We start from the raw sequence: 15,100 nt of genomic DNA on the forward strand, positions 1-15,100 counted from the left end.
TGTTTTTGACAACGAATTGTGTGCTGGGCGATGCAGCATTATTTTTCGAAAAAAGTACAGGTAAGCCACACAAAAAAAAACGCAACAAGTGACCATAAAAATTTGCAAGCGTCTCTGCGAGGAAACAAGACCGAATCCGCTTGCAGTAAGCGGAACTGTCAACTCTGATAAGAACACAAATGTTCAGCTACAAGCAACGGAGGCAGTACTGTATTTACGCGCATAATTTGCACACCCCTATCTTTAGCCAGATTTATGGAAAAAAAATATTTACTCGCATATTTCGCGCTCCCCAACTCGCCCAAGCAAGCTCGCCCGCGCGCGCACCTTTAGACATTTTGATGCTTCGGCCGGGTGCGCGCCTCGCCGTGCAGACTAGTGCAGTCAAACAGGCTGCAAGTACGAAGTCCTTTCTTCCGAGGATTTCCCCTGAACTAGGGTCGCTCGGGTCTCTAGAATACCGCACCAGAACACAAACCTGTTGACGGGTTGCCGGAACTGCTCGAGCGTATGCCTCCCCCTATCTCCCAATATCTATTGCCGTGATAATGGTGAAAAATGCACACTCGCATCATGGCATGGACGACTTTCTGCATCGGAGGCGTGCGAGGGCCTGTCGCACCAACTGTTCCCCTCGTTCTCTGCATCCACGCTACAACACGCACTTGGTCGATTTCGGAAGTTTAGCTTTCGCCATCCCGCCGTCGTGTTTTGACGGTTCCCTTGCGATGTGCTGCAGTAATTATATATACGGCGAAATTGAAGCTCGCTATTGTAAATTTCACCGAAAAAAACTGGAAGCGTGTCGCTGTAAAGCACTTCAAGGGGGCGTACTTCAACGTGACGACCGGCGCGATCGGTAAGCAAGAAAGCAGAAGAGTGCGCGCTTGCTATTACAAGTTTCCTGCCATTGAAGGAGACCTTTTCAATTATGTGCAGATGCTTAGTATTTCCGGTATCGCCATGTCGTGGGACATAATTTCTCCCAGCATTGTGGAAACAGCTTCAAGAAAATCGGGCATTATAACGCCCTCGGCAGAACTGAAGACGATACGCTTCGAGAGGTCAGCGGTCGCGACGATGATTCCCAATCGGACTTCGCTATCAGCGATTCCAGCTATACCACGCGTGACCGGATCTGATTGGTTGAAGTACCTGCTAATTGTTTCAAAATTAACACGTACACTTCATTTGTGCTGTAATCATTTTTTAATGTATACTGCGCACGTTACGACTGTAACTATACTTTGTATGCGCTCGCTCAATCCCTGCGTAATTTGTGCACCCCCTTCTCAGGGCCCCTGAATATCGAAAAGAAAGTGTGCGAATTGTGCGAGTAAATATGGTAGTTAGTTCTAGGCATGGATAAGCATAAAGATTGAATTAACCGAATTTGTGCAGTGGGGCAATTTACATTTAAAATAGCTTGAAAAAATAGTGAGCCAACCAAGAATTTGAAGATTTGTTTAATTAAACGAGAGTTTAAATTGTCGAGAGCCTACTGTAAATAATGGTTGATGTTCTTCCACACTTGACAGGCAAGCTTACAGATACCGTATTTACACACATATTCCTCGCACTTTTTTTGGTGAAAAACTGATGCAAAGTTGGGGGGTGCAAGATTTATGGGGGGAAATTTTCTGCAGAAACGTGCAAAGTGAAAAGGAAAACGAAGTAGCCGCGAATTGGGATTCTCACGCCAGCAACTAACTGCAAGCTTTGAGAAGAACTGCTTAAGACTTACCTCAACAATAAAAGCACAAGTTCAATACAAGGCAAAATTTACTTGAGACGCAAAAGGCACAAGCAAATGATCGAGAATTAGTAAACACTACAAAGAGCTTGTGGGCCCTGCGGGCGTAGCGGTAGCGTTATTTACTAGACAGGAGCCCTAAAAAGTTTAGCATACAACTTCAGTACAGTAGAATCTCGATGATACGAATCTCGCGGGGTCACAAAAAAATATTCGTAATAGCCGAAATTCGTATCATCGGAACACATGCAAAACTAGCTAAATTAACACCGGGTTGGAGGCAAACTCATTTTCGGCACTCGAAAAAAAAAAAATTTGGAGAAAAAATCTCTGTCTTTCTGCTTCTGCTTTTCTTTTTTTGTCAAGTCACTCAGCAAACTTCTCTGGAATCTGTAAAAACGCGTGCCCGTGTCAACACCGATTCCTTCAGCAGCCATAGCACGGCTCAGGACGTCGAGCGCGTGCAGAGTTTCAGCCGCCGGTGGTGGTTCTTCGCCGTTGCACTCGTGCATTTCCTCGTCATCGTCGCTGGAATTGGCAACCTCACACGTGGCCTCGTTGACAATATCTTCCGTGCGCTCACCACAAGTGGCAAGATTGTCATCCGCCGTGAAAAAGTAGTCAGCCGAACAACCGGCATCAAGGAATTCCCAACCTTCAATGGGATCCTTCGACTCTGAAAGGGCCTCCGGCACCTCTTCGTGAATCCTAAAGAAGCCGCATTTACCAAAGCTGTTCGTAATGGTAGTCGGCATTACTCTATCCCAAGCCATTGAGATAAAATGGATGGCGCCCAAAGGGCTTATTCGCAGGCAGGCCACCTTCGTCTTTTCTGTCGATTTTCGCAAGGAGCCGGCGCACAAGAAGGCTCTTGAAATGATGCTTAACGTTTTTATAATGCCAACGTCAAGCGGTTGCAAGTGCACCGTCGTGTTTGCGGGCAAAAAAACCAGCTTGACGTTTTGAAGCGTCACTTGCTTCAGGTGGGTGGCGCACTGGTCAAGAATCAGAACAATCTTCCGATTCTTGCAGGCCATTCCAACTGTTAAGGAGAGACAAATTCTTCGAACATGGGCCGCCATCATCCTTGCTTTTTTGTTTGCGCGATAGAGCATGGCAAATGGCTCTCGCGCTTTAAACACCGAGGCTTCTGAAATTTTCATACTATGGTCAACTTTAGTTTTTCCGACCCATTGGCGTTACAGCACAGAAGAACCGTTATTCTTTCTTTGCTTCTTTTGGCTCCTTGGCACGCTTCACCTTTTAAGCAAAGGCTCTTCTCGGGTTGAAGATTAAAAAACAGGCCTGCCTAATCTGCATTAAAACATCACGAGGCTGATACCCCGAGATAAGAGACTTCAGCTTTGCGAGCCAGTCGCTAACAACAGTCTCGTCAGCCTTTTTGGCTTCCCCAGAGACGCTTTTGTACACGGGACCGTGTCTCGTCTTGAAACGGTGCAACCACCCACCTGAGGCCTGGAATCCGTCGATGTGCAGAGCAAGTGCGATCTCGTTGGCTTTTTCACGCAAAACTTTGCCGTCAATGTTCACACTGGCTGCAGTAACTTCCTTGAACCAGATAAATAAAGATTCTTCAAGTTTAACGTGTTGGGCTCTCTTCGCTTGCATCGCGTTGACGCTGAACGAAAACACATTTTTCATTATTGTGTGCCGCTGTCCAACAATTCTCAATGTCGACGTGGCGAGGTCTAGATCTTTAGCCAACTCCATGCGTTTTCTTTTCGGATCCTCATCGACCTTTCGAAGAATGTCCAGTTTCTCCTTAAAGGAGAGAGCCTTCCGCTTGCGAGACATGGCTTGCTGCGACTCCGCAAAAAGGTACAACAAAGCAAATACGTGTGCTCAACTGGGCAAGACTGTCGACAGCCTCCGCACTACAGTAACCACGTGTCCGCACCAGAGAGCACCCACCACCAAGCAAAACAAAGGTCGGATTGTATTTGTGCCTTTACCGTCGCCAGCGCCATCTGGAGCCTTCAAGAGAAAGCAAAAGGCGCACTCCGGTGTTTGAGATCGCGCAGATCTTCGAGTCTGTCGCCCGCCGCTCACAGGCGGCACTGACAGCGTGCCAAACCGGCAGCGCAGCACGCATTTCAGCGCGTGCGTGCACACTGCTTGCTTCCGCGGCCGTCGTTGGGGTGGCGTTTATTCGTATCAAAAAACTCGGGTAAAAAAATCAGTTCGTAACAACCGTACTCCAGCACATAGTACATTAGTGGGCCTCGGCCGGGATCACAAAAAAATTCATATGACCCCGAATTTCGCATCAGCCGTGACCGTATCATCGAGGTTCTACGGTATGAGGCTGATGGCCATTTAACACAGAATTGTCGGCAGTTGCCTTCTGATGAAATAAAGTTTACTATCCATTCCAGTCTTAGGCACACTGAACGCCCAATGCGTCTTGGTGGCTTTCAGCTGCCGTCACCAGTAGCGAACACAAAACTTGACTCCAAAGGGCCTACCGACGGCCCTATTGCCGTCGTTTAGTGCACGATCAATCACTTTCACCTTGAAAGCAGCCGTGTAGCTCCCGTGTCGCCCCATAACACAACATGAGTACAACAAAACACACCGCGACGCGCACTTTACTTTTGCTTGGCTTGGACTGGATTTAATCTTCATGCAATAATAGTACGCATGATGCTTAAGCGATGGCGCGTGCTATAATCATCGGTGGCTGAAACAAGCAGACAACATTATTGCGGCAATTTTTAGGGGTGCGATAATTACTCGCAAAAAGAAAAAAAAATCTTATTTTTGTTGAGCGATGTGGGGGGTGCGAGAATTGTGTGAATGTGAGGATTAGATGAGTAAATACGGTATACTTCCACATTTCATACAGGCTTCTGGATTAAAAAAAAACTACATGTGTTCCACGCCGAACATTTCGCCAATGTTGACAAAGTCAGCAAATTTCTGTACAATCGTCGATTCGACAACTATATGCGCAGGCAGCTTGCCGGCTCCAATCAGTACACTACTGTACACTCACCGATGCGGCACCTATCTGTTCAGACAGCTCTCCGGGGAGCGGCCAGTTGGTGACGGACACCTTGGCAGTGGCGTCACTGGTGATGTACCTCAGCGCTGCCGTGTGCGCCAAGTTGAGAGACATGGAGCCAATGTGGTACGGCTCACCATTGTACCAGGCCACAGCTTTTGCGTCGCCATCAGTCTGACCGCCTACGAGGTACCTGTGTTTTGAAAATTTATGTGGCCCATGATATATTCAATTTAGTACTTGAACTATATGAATATATAATTTGTCCTCTTACATTCTCAGCAAATTGACAATATTGCCATGAATAATGTGAAGATAGTACAGTCGAGCCCGCTTATAATGAACCTGAGCATGACGCAACATTCGTTCGCTGTATCCCGAAGTTCGTAGTAAATGAAACACAGGTTTTTAAACAACTTGCGAGTGAAACGAGTGAAAACACAAGCTTTTTTTGCTCCAGAAAGTCCGCGATGCACGTGTTTCGAAGAACAGAAGCGATAAGGGCGGTCTCGAGTTTAATTCAAACGGCAGGGTGCTCGTTCACCGAGGTCCGTGGCATAAGCTGCATGAGGCACTGGCTCCAAAGTTTCGTCGCCCTCGCAAACCGATTCCTCCAAATCCCTATAGCCACGTATTTCATTCACATAGCCCCAATCCGTGCACGGTTCCGCAGTGTCGGCATCATCATCGGCCGTAATCAAACCATTGCAACAGATGTCCCACCCGCTCTCCCAGGTCGGAGTCGACGACGCGCTGCCACAAATCGCCGCCGCAGTTCGGAAGCTTCAGGCTTGGCATCGGGCCCGACGTCGACGAAGTGGGCCTCGCGAAAACAGTTTTGCGCGCATGTAGTCGTCACCGCTGCCCACGAAATATCTCCACAGCTGAAATCATCTCCACAGCTGAATACCGGGTTGTTCGAAGTGGCGAGTTGGCTGCCATGTGGTCAACAGCTATGAGCAAGCGCTGCGCAACGCAGCACCTACCGGGCGGATTACGCTCAAGCCAAGCGGTCACACTTTCGACGTTTTATTGAGCGCAGGAAAAAGCTTGCAAGTCCTCCCGTCGGCCATCATGACCACACACGCACACCAAGAGCGAGCAAGATGCGCACACGCGACTCACATGCCAGAGCGCGTGGAATAGCTCTAGGCCCATTTCCAGTCAGAAAAGGAAACTAACTCGAGCCAGCGTGGCGGGCGTCGCGGAGCGGTGGAGATAGGTGAAGGGGTTGTGGTCAAGAGAGGAGAGCGGACTTGCGAGAGAAAGGCAAGGAGTTGAGATAAAGAGAGGGAAGGATGCGGCGGGAAGACGACCTTAAAAACCAAAACACACGGGAAGGAGGCAGGTTGGGTAGCTTGCTTGAAAGGTCCGCGAAACTCGCACGTCAAAGCATTGCCGCCTGGCTCTGTGCGCGCGGCAGTGTTCGAAGAATCGGCGGCCATGGTCAAAAAATCGTTTTGTTGTGCCGGCGGATTTGCGTGGCCTCACGAACTTCGAATTTTCGCGATTCGTTCCGCGCAAATTAACAGCCGTTTTCGCGCTTCCGCATGTGCGCGGAAGGCGTGCTAAGCGGAGTGCCAAGTGAGTGAGAACAAGTCCTAAACTCGAAATGAATCGTAAATCATCGGAGTCGGTGGGGTAGCGTACGCGCGTGCACTATACGCAGACTATCGGATACAGTCGGTGGCCTACGATGTTGGCAAATGGTCTGGTCCTTCCAGGCCGGCGACGACAACGACAGTACCAGTGATCAAAAACAGGGTAGATGGCCGACCGGTTTTCGAAAGATCGGTGGCAGTGTGAAAACACGGGCCTCGTCTGGCGATGCGGGGTGCTCAGATTAGCGGGGGGGTGCATAACAAAAAGCTGTCGGGGAGAGCGGCAACTAGAGGGTCGCGGAGGTAGGGTCGGCGTTTGACAATGAATGTATGGGCACCTCGCCGATGCCTGATCGGCGGTCGAAATTGGTTTCCTGGGAAGTCGGCAGACCAGTCACTCCGTTCGCTGTAACCGATCAGCGGCGCTCGGAGACGTTCGTTGTAAGTGCAATTTTGTGCTAATGAACCAATGTATATTTTCACGGTCACGCGGATATTGTTCGTTTTAAGTGGGGTCGTTATATGTGGGCTCGACTGTATAACAGATTTTCGACCAAATAGTATAACTGGTATTTGTGGTGTCTCGACTTCTCTGTTGTGCATGTGTTCGCACACCCCATCTCTTCAAGAGTATAACTGGGCATCAGCAGAAAAGCGAGTGTTACAACATGTAACTTTACTTCCAAAAAAAAAGTAAGCCCATTCTCACTGGCTTAGCAGCACTTGCTAGCCTCACTACTCTGACTAGTCCAGCGGCAGCTACAAATGTTTGTGTTAAAACATTCATTAAGAAATCTGACAAAGAGACCGACACAAAGACGCGAGCCTAGAGCCACTATGATGCGTCGACCGTCTCTACTGTCTCATCTTCAGTCTGTCATAATAATAATAATAATATCAGACGAATTTTGCACCCTCAAAACTATAGTATGATTATGAGGGAAGCTCTAGTGAAAGGCTCTGGAAATTTGAACCACCCGTAGTTTAACCTGCACCAAAGCCTAAGACCATGGGCCTTTAGAACTTCATCGCCATCAAAATGCGGTCGCTGTGGCTTGGATAACATCCTGCACCATTAGAGTCAGCCATCGAGCACTATAACCACTAGACAACTGTGACGGGTTTCTCTTCACTTTGTAGAGTCCATCTTATCCTGCCTTTCAATCATTGTTAGCACCTCACGGAATCACAATTAGCTTAACTACTACCAACTAACAAGTGGCCTCCAAGTTACCATCACTCACTTTCCGTTGTATTCCGCGAGGCTGCGTCGAGCCACCACAAGTAAGAAGTCATCCGGATCGTCCACATCCTTCGTGACCTTCACATTTTGCCCGGTCATCGCATCAACAAAGTCCATGCTGCCCAGCTCTGATGTTCCGTTGCTGAAGAAGCCATTGGTCGGGCCAGCATAGCTGCCGACATCGTACACCAGTTTCCTGATGGTAGACTCCTCCGCTCCCTCGATGTCGAGCGCAGTGTAGAAGAAGAAGAGGACGACAGGGATGACGATGGCGAGGATGGGGAGGAAGTACTGGCGCTTGGTGGTGTGCCACCGCTTCAGGAACAACGCTGTGGCCTGCTGCGCCAGCAGCGGCAAGCCACTCATGCGCTGGAACGTCGGGTACTCATCGTCTGCAACGCAAACGTACTGGCACTCGTCAACCTTCTTCCAAAGCACTGCGGAGGAGGAGAGCAAATGGCAGATTGCAGCCTCGTATGGGAACCAGGGTGTCTACCAATTTATTGTTTCCGAAATTCCCCTATTTTTCTGGGTTTAGCATGACGATTCTGAGCTTATTTGTACGGCTGGTAAACCTGCTCGGAAAACTGACTTCTGTTGACTCGAAACAAGCCCTCGAGTGGTAAAAAAGAAAAAAGGAGAAACATGGCATAGCACAAACTCCGTGCAGAACTCGGGACGTCTGCCACTGCATCTTTAATAAATGAGCCTTACCCGGCCCATTCAGCCTCTGCTCATAGTGCTTCTGGCCAAACGAGAATGCTTTTCAAGTCAAGCCGAGCTCATGGCCAAGTCAAAAAAGATTTTTCAGAGCACCGTATCCCAATTGTCTGCTTAGGAATTAAGATATCTTGTGGGATCTGTAGAAGCACTAGTATGCTGTGTCTCATCTTTTTTTTAAATATCACATTGCTGCTTACAGCAGATGCATAAAAAAACAAAGCCTCATAAGCTATCATAGAGGGCAAAGATTGTTTTTATGGCGATTTGCAAAGACTACCAAAATTTAGTCAGTTTCCATGACCCAGCTAGGTTTGTAAAGATCCCATGACAGTTGCCCAAGCTTTCCAGATATGTCCGAATTACCTCACAATGTCAGGTCTTCCAGTTTGGTAGACACCCTAGCAAACAGCGCAGGGAACAATAAAGCAGAAGGTTTGTCAACATCAATGAAAGACGTGCGACGACTGTTCACAAAGATTTCCCAATGGGTTGGAGTGGCTGCTGCATTGCCCTGCTCTGCCCTCATATTAATCTGCTCGAGCTATGTTCAACGTCTAATTTCTTGTTACCGAGCCTCAATTTCTTCATGTACAGTGCTCACAAAATCAAACGCACCAATTTAGCATCAAGCAATGCAGAGTTTCGTTTCCATCATGTTTAATTCGCATCATATTGGCCTAACTTTACTTCCTACATCTGCGCCCTAGTGGTCAGATTCACAGCAACATCAGAGGCAATCACGCACACCAGTTATGCAAAGTGTCCTGGTGTCGCACTTCAGTTTATGAGCACTGTGCCCTCGATATTGGTATTAAAGAAATGTATGAGATGAAGCTGAATAACTGATAAGCAGTTCAAGATGTCTTTAAATACACACAAAAAAGAAACAATCACTGTTTAGATTAACGAAGTGCACTCTGAAAACTCTGATGCCATTGTTTCACTATCACAAGTTGATTGATTTGATTGATATGTAGGGTTTAACGTCCCAAGACCACCATATGATTATTAGAGATGCCATAGTGGAGGTCTTCGGAAATTTCAACCACCTGGGGTTCTTTAACGTGCACTCAAATCTGAGCACACGGGCCTACAGCATTCCCGCCTCCTTCGGAAATGCAGCCGCCGCAGCCAGGATTCGATCCCGGGACCTGCGGGTCAGCAGCCGAGTACCTTAGCCACTAAACCACCACGGCGGGGGCCACTATCACAAGTTCATCATTAACATAAAATTTTGAGCAAGCACCCCTACCCAAACAAGTGCCCCTCATCCGCTTCACTGGCAATTTCAAATATCTGCACCGTTCCAGGAAGGCAGCCCTCCACCCCAATCTTATCCAATCCTGCTTTGCACTGTTGCTCGATCCCTCCATGCCATTTGTTGCTCTGTGCTTGCGGTGAGACGTCAGCTATGCCTATGCATTCATACACAATGGCGAAAAACATCGAGGTTATTTGATGGCATTCCGGACGTCCCGACATTTCAAGCTGTACCGAAAGCGCATACAAGAATGGGAGAAGAATTTTGATAATTTCCTGCATCTAAACTACGGGAAGGCAAAACTTCAACATAAGCTCAGCAACGACGCACCAGTGCTCAGCGAACACGTAGATGGTGCACTCTTCGAGTACCTTGAAATGCAGGAAATGACGTCAGCAACGGGATTCTTTCCGAAGAGGCCATCGAAAATGCCAACAGCATGCAGCTGGGAAACTTCGTAGCTTACAGTCATTACATGAATCTCATGAAACAGTGGTTCAGCATTGTAATGCGCCACGCTACAAGCGAGAGCCAAGCGACGCCCGAGAAACTTTCAGAAGCAGTTGGCGCCTTTCGGCAAGTCCGCTGTGCAGGACGGCCACCCGCACAGCGGACTGGCTGATGTTGGAGCTGTGGTGCCACAAGATCACGGCGGACTTCAAGCGGAATGCCGTGACCCGTTTTTTGCAACTGACTCTAAGGAGTCTTCTGATCATTCTGAAAGTAATTAAAAGCCACAACAAATTCTGGGCCTAAATAAAGTTTCCTGTAATAAAATTTTATTTTCCGCACATGGCTTTTTTTTTTGTACTGGCGCGAAAATTTTGCCGCCATCCTAAAATTTGGTGCCATTCCGAGATATCGTTTCCCTTCTTCACCAGTTTGCTGGCATCGAAATTTTACGGTAGAAGAGAAAAGCAATGTTGAAGTCTCAGTTTTAAATTTAGCACTACGTGCGTGACGTCAAAAGTTTTAAAAGGCATTTTTATATTTTTGTGAAAATGGCTCAATAAAATTTTCAGAAACTTCGCATGCTAAGTGTATGGCACCCACAGATGAGAATCTATTTTATTTTTATTGATTAGAAGCTGAGTAGGACCCAGTTGATGCCTTCAATACCTATGAAGTCACACAGTTAGGTGCGGGAATCTCAAGATGATGTCTCGACACGTGCTTTTTTTTTTTTGTCGTGCGTTTTCTCGCTTACCAAGCATCTTGCTGTGGTAAGAGTGGTGTGTTTCGGGATTGTGAAATTGTACTTTACTACACGCAAAGAATCGTTTTGCTCTTTGGTGTCTCTTCAAGTGTTACTTTCATCAAGAACAGAGCTTGAATATGCAAGAAGCTGGTACCACAGTATGGATCAGCTTCAACGTAAAGATATTAGCAGATGCAGAATGTTTTAACAGTAATATAGAATGTTGTAATAATAAGCAGAGAAGAATAGTCATATTCCGTTCTGTGTTCTATTTTAAATGACAAAAGTGGCACTCTCAAGGTACTCGGATGTATAACTTTTCTACAGAAAGATTTGCGAGGAAGTCATAACTCCACATAGCTTGAAGGCTCTATGTCTAGCCTCAAACTTGGAGGTGGCACCGTCACCCAGAACATTGTGGCCCCCAAGGTTGCCAGCACAGATTTTATTATAGGCCTACGCAAATAACCTAGTGCATCACTGGCACTCCAAACTGTGGAAGAAAAACACTAATCGTGCATAATCAATCCGAATTCTTTCGTGCCAAAATTATACCTTGCAGTAATAAAATAAAGCACATGACGCACTGAACTGACACTGTGCTTGCCTTCCCTGTTGTTAACTTGCAAGCTATGACAAAACAGAGAGTGCTACAGTAAATTATGGTGTGAAACAAGGGGCACAACGAAATGTCACTTGGGCAAGAAATGCAATTGCAAAAGAGCTTGTCCTTTCGAATGAAAAAAAAAATTATGCTGGCAGCTAGCTCTTTTATCCTCAACAGTACTTTGTCCTAGAGGAAGCGCGACTAGTCGACATGCCGACGCACCTTCCACCAGTCCACCAATGCGGTCCGTGCCGTTGTGAGAGCTGGATGACGCGCTGCTCATCTCGACGCTGATGTCTGCCAACTCACCGACTCTGCAAGAGACGGATCAATGCACACCAAAGTTTTCACTCAAGAATAAAAAAATTTTTTTTTCGCATAGTAGAGCTGTTCAAGGTTTTCATTTCCCTGTTTTGCGCGACCAGAAAATTCAGCTGTCTTTAGTGCATGCAACACAATAAGTCTGCCTGCATGCTACTTCTTTGTCCACTTTTGTCATCTTAGGATTGACTACGAATAAAGACAGTTTGCTCTTGGCCTCTCATATTGGAGAAATGAGTATTCGTCAAAATCCTTCTACAGGAGGCAGCACCGTCGCTGCATTACGGTTAATTCGCTGCCCATGCGGTACGTGCAAGTGTATGGGCTGCTGTTTCTATATCGCCATTCTGTGCTGAGTAGCCATCGAAAATGTTTACATTTCTAACATGAAGTATCGCTCAGGCCCGTGTGCTCATATTTAGGTGCACGTTAAAGAACCCCAGGTGGTCTAAATTTCCGGAGTCCTCCACTACGGCGTCTCTCATAATCATATGGTGGTTTTGGGACGTTAAACCCCACAAAATCAATCAAAATCAGTCCCACCATGCCACAAATATTGAACAGACCAAGAGACAAGCTTTCATTCCTATCCCTATGTGACACAACATTGCCTCCTTTGTGTTTGAGCATCGCCTTATGTGTCGAGCTGTGAACGTTGTTAGTGCCAGTCTTAGTGTTAGAGTTAGCTCATTCTGTGTGTGTGTTCTTTTTGTGCATCCTTTGGGCTTAAGGAGGGAGGTTACCATCAGATACCAACTTTTTGTTTATTGAGACATCTCTCAATGAAATTTTCAGGATATACTAATAGTGTTAATGAAGCTATGTTAACTGGTTCTCTAGTTACAGCAGTATGTCAGTATAGTGCACATTGTTCTCCTATTTCAGACCTGGAGAACTTCCAAAAGATGCTAGAACTGTGAAATTAACAATGATGATTCTCAGGTTGACACCTCAGAGGGTAACAGAGCTATTTTTTTTTAAATTTCCTTACTGAAAAGTTTTAGCAGACCTCCGAATTCAGTATTAGTGATTGGGATATTATTAATAAAGCTTTGATTAGGTATCATAAATAACAAGCACAATGTATCAAAAAAATGGGCTTGTCTCCCCGTCAGAAATTTATTCAGGTTCATAATAAAAAAAAGATTTATGAAAATGGGATGAGTGCTTCCCCAAATATGGCTGGAACAAGCAGCCTCACTAGCCAAAAAAGTCATTTCGAGAAAACGACATATGAAAGTTTTGGGCACATATGCAAATCTAAAACAACCCTGCAGCATGACTGGAGGTGTCCTTTGGCACTCTCTTTCTTCGCAGTCTTCTCCAAGGATTTCTTCTTAGCCTTCTACAAGTGCAGTGAATCTTTCTCAGCTACCCGTTGAATGGCCAGGTCCTGCTCCAATGCCTGAAATTTTCACTCCGTCGCTGGCATAGCACCGAGTTCTCTTTGAACAGCAGCGCGTTGTTGATCCACCCCCTCTTTCTTTTCGCACGTCAGAAAATGTGTTCACAAGTGCACAGTTGACGACGCGATTGACCTCTCGGAAGCCTATGAAAAAGAGGATGTGGAAGCCCTGTCGATGAGCGCGACAAACCAGGCGCACTTGCAACGTCAAATTTTAGCACCGGTGGAGCAGGAGTCTCGTGTCTAGGCGCGTCGATGCAACCACACTCTTGTGGAGATAAAGCAGCTGCTCCACATGCACTGTCAGCGCAATCACCGTCGAGGCGTGTGCAAGCGGAGAGCCTCGCCATGCGAACAACCTTCATAGATTGCATCCTTGCACCGAACACTTGTTGTGTCTTCCTTTTCGTTGGACGCATCGCCAGCGAATGCAACAAAGGCCTCGTAAAGACAGTTGAAAATCGTCTCGTGAAGACATTTAAAAATTGTTCCGTAAAACGGTTGAAACGCAGAGAGTATGTGAACGGCTGCAACGATAGACAATAGCGAACGGAACGCTGGGGACGGAGGAGCAGCAGACGACGGAGAGCCGCATTATGTGCAAGATTAATACGTCATCATGCGCAGCAGCCAATAGCAGTCACAGGGTCCCTCTCCTCCTTGAGGAGTGCGCGCATCGCCCAATCCCGGCGGCGTGTCTCTGCAGCGGGAAAATTCAAAGCTCTCGCGAGCCCTCCAATCATGAGCAGCTTGCTCCTCTCCTGTGCTGCCGCCGTCGCCACGGGTGGCAGGAAAAGGAAGTGCAAAAACTCACAAACAAAACAACACCAAAATGGCGGAGCTCCATCAAGCAGTCGAGAAACTGCAACCGCGCCAAGTTGGGCTATTTTTGAGCGCTCCCGTATATCTCGAGGGCTGCGGTGGCTTGTTGCAAACTTTATTTGAAACAGATTCACAATGACTTAGACGTTGATATTTACGGAAGAGGTAGTTTATAACATGTACTGCCCGAATATGTGGTTTCCAAAAAATCAAAATTTTCCACCAATTTTACGTGTTCAAAGACTGCGTCCCCCCTTAAGCAGCACACTCCATGTTTAGATCTGTTTGCAGTTCTTCGCATGACATTCCAATTTGTTGCTATTCTATTCATTGCTTTGCCCTTGCAGCAAAACTGATTTTTCTGAATTCTAAGTAAGTGGGCCGGTATTAAGGCCTGATACCATCACAACAATTAAGGCTGAGTTAATGGATGTACAACGTAGACTATTTTTTCACTGTGTGTAAATTCTGAAGAAAACGAAGAAGTACAAAACACATAACACCAAAAAAAGAAAATAATCAGAGAAACATATAGAACAAATTAAGAACAGAAAGAAAGCCAAGGTAATTAAGACTAATTAAGATTAGCTAATTAGGAGCTTCCTACAAATATCTTGCAAATTAGGGTCATGGTAATTAAGACATTGTCACTTAAGACATGCAATCTAAGATGTTCCCAAACAAGATTTTGCTAATAATCTAGGTCGGTGACAAACTTATCTGCTAGGCTAGCTTTGATTTTCCGCGAGGCACCATGGGCGTTCTACAGAGAAGCAGGAAGCATCGTGTGGGCTGGCAAATCTTCACGAAAAACTAAACCGCATTATCAGTCACATTTGCCCCATACATGTGCCCACTAGCATCTTTACGTCTTTTTGCGCTCACACCTGTTCGCCATTTCTGCATTCCGCTCGCTTGCGAACAGTTATGTGCACGATTTGCAAAGGTGCTCAATGGATGCAAAGATGCCATTACCGCCCCGGCAGCAGTACAGTGCTGCCTTCAAGTGGCAAGCGACCCTCTACACAGCAACAATGAAGCAGGGTGGAAGTTCAAAGTGTCAGGGAAGAGCATGAGGGAAGGGAGAAAACAAAGAACCGAGACCTTCATGTGTGCTGCGACGTGCCGTTCCTTTCGTGGA

At 46.7% G+C, this 15,100-nt stretch overlaps 1 protein-coding gene across 9 annotated transcripts in view; it reads right to left on the reverse strand.

Moving 5' to 3' along the window:
* The window catches only part of LOC119164485 (phospholipid-transporting ATPase ABCA3-like), a 145,668-nt gene that overhangs the window by 29,625 nt on the left and 100,943 nt on the right, over positions 1-15,100 (reverse strand). For 8 of the 9 annotated variants that reach the window (XM_075871856.1, XM_075871855.1, XM_075871858.1 and 5 more), the window contains 3 exons: positions 11,634-11,725; positions 7,624-8,059; positions 4,770-4,971 (listed from right to left, as the gene is read on the reverse strand). In XM_075871856.1, the coding sequence (XP_075727971.1) occupies positions 4,770-4,971; positions 7,624-8,059; positions 11,634-11,725 (730 nt within the window). The remainder of the gene's footprint in view (positions 1-4,769; positions 4,972-7,623; positions 8,060-11,633; positions 11,726-15,100) is intronic. The other variant, XM_075871854.1, reaches the window with a different exon arrangement.

Source organism: Rhipicephalus microplus, chromosome 8 (genome assembly GCF_043290135.1).
Source record: "Rhipicephalus microplus isolate Deutch F79 chromosome 8, USDA_Rmic, whole genome shotgun sequence".
In the NCBI taxonomy this organism is placed as follows: Eukaryota; Metazoa; Arthropoda; class Arachnida; order Ixodida; family Ixodidae; genus Rhipicephalus; species Rhipicephalus microplus.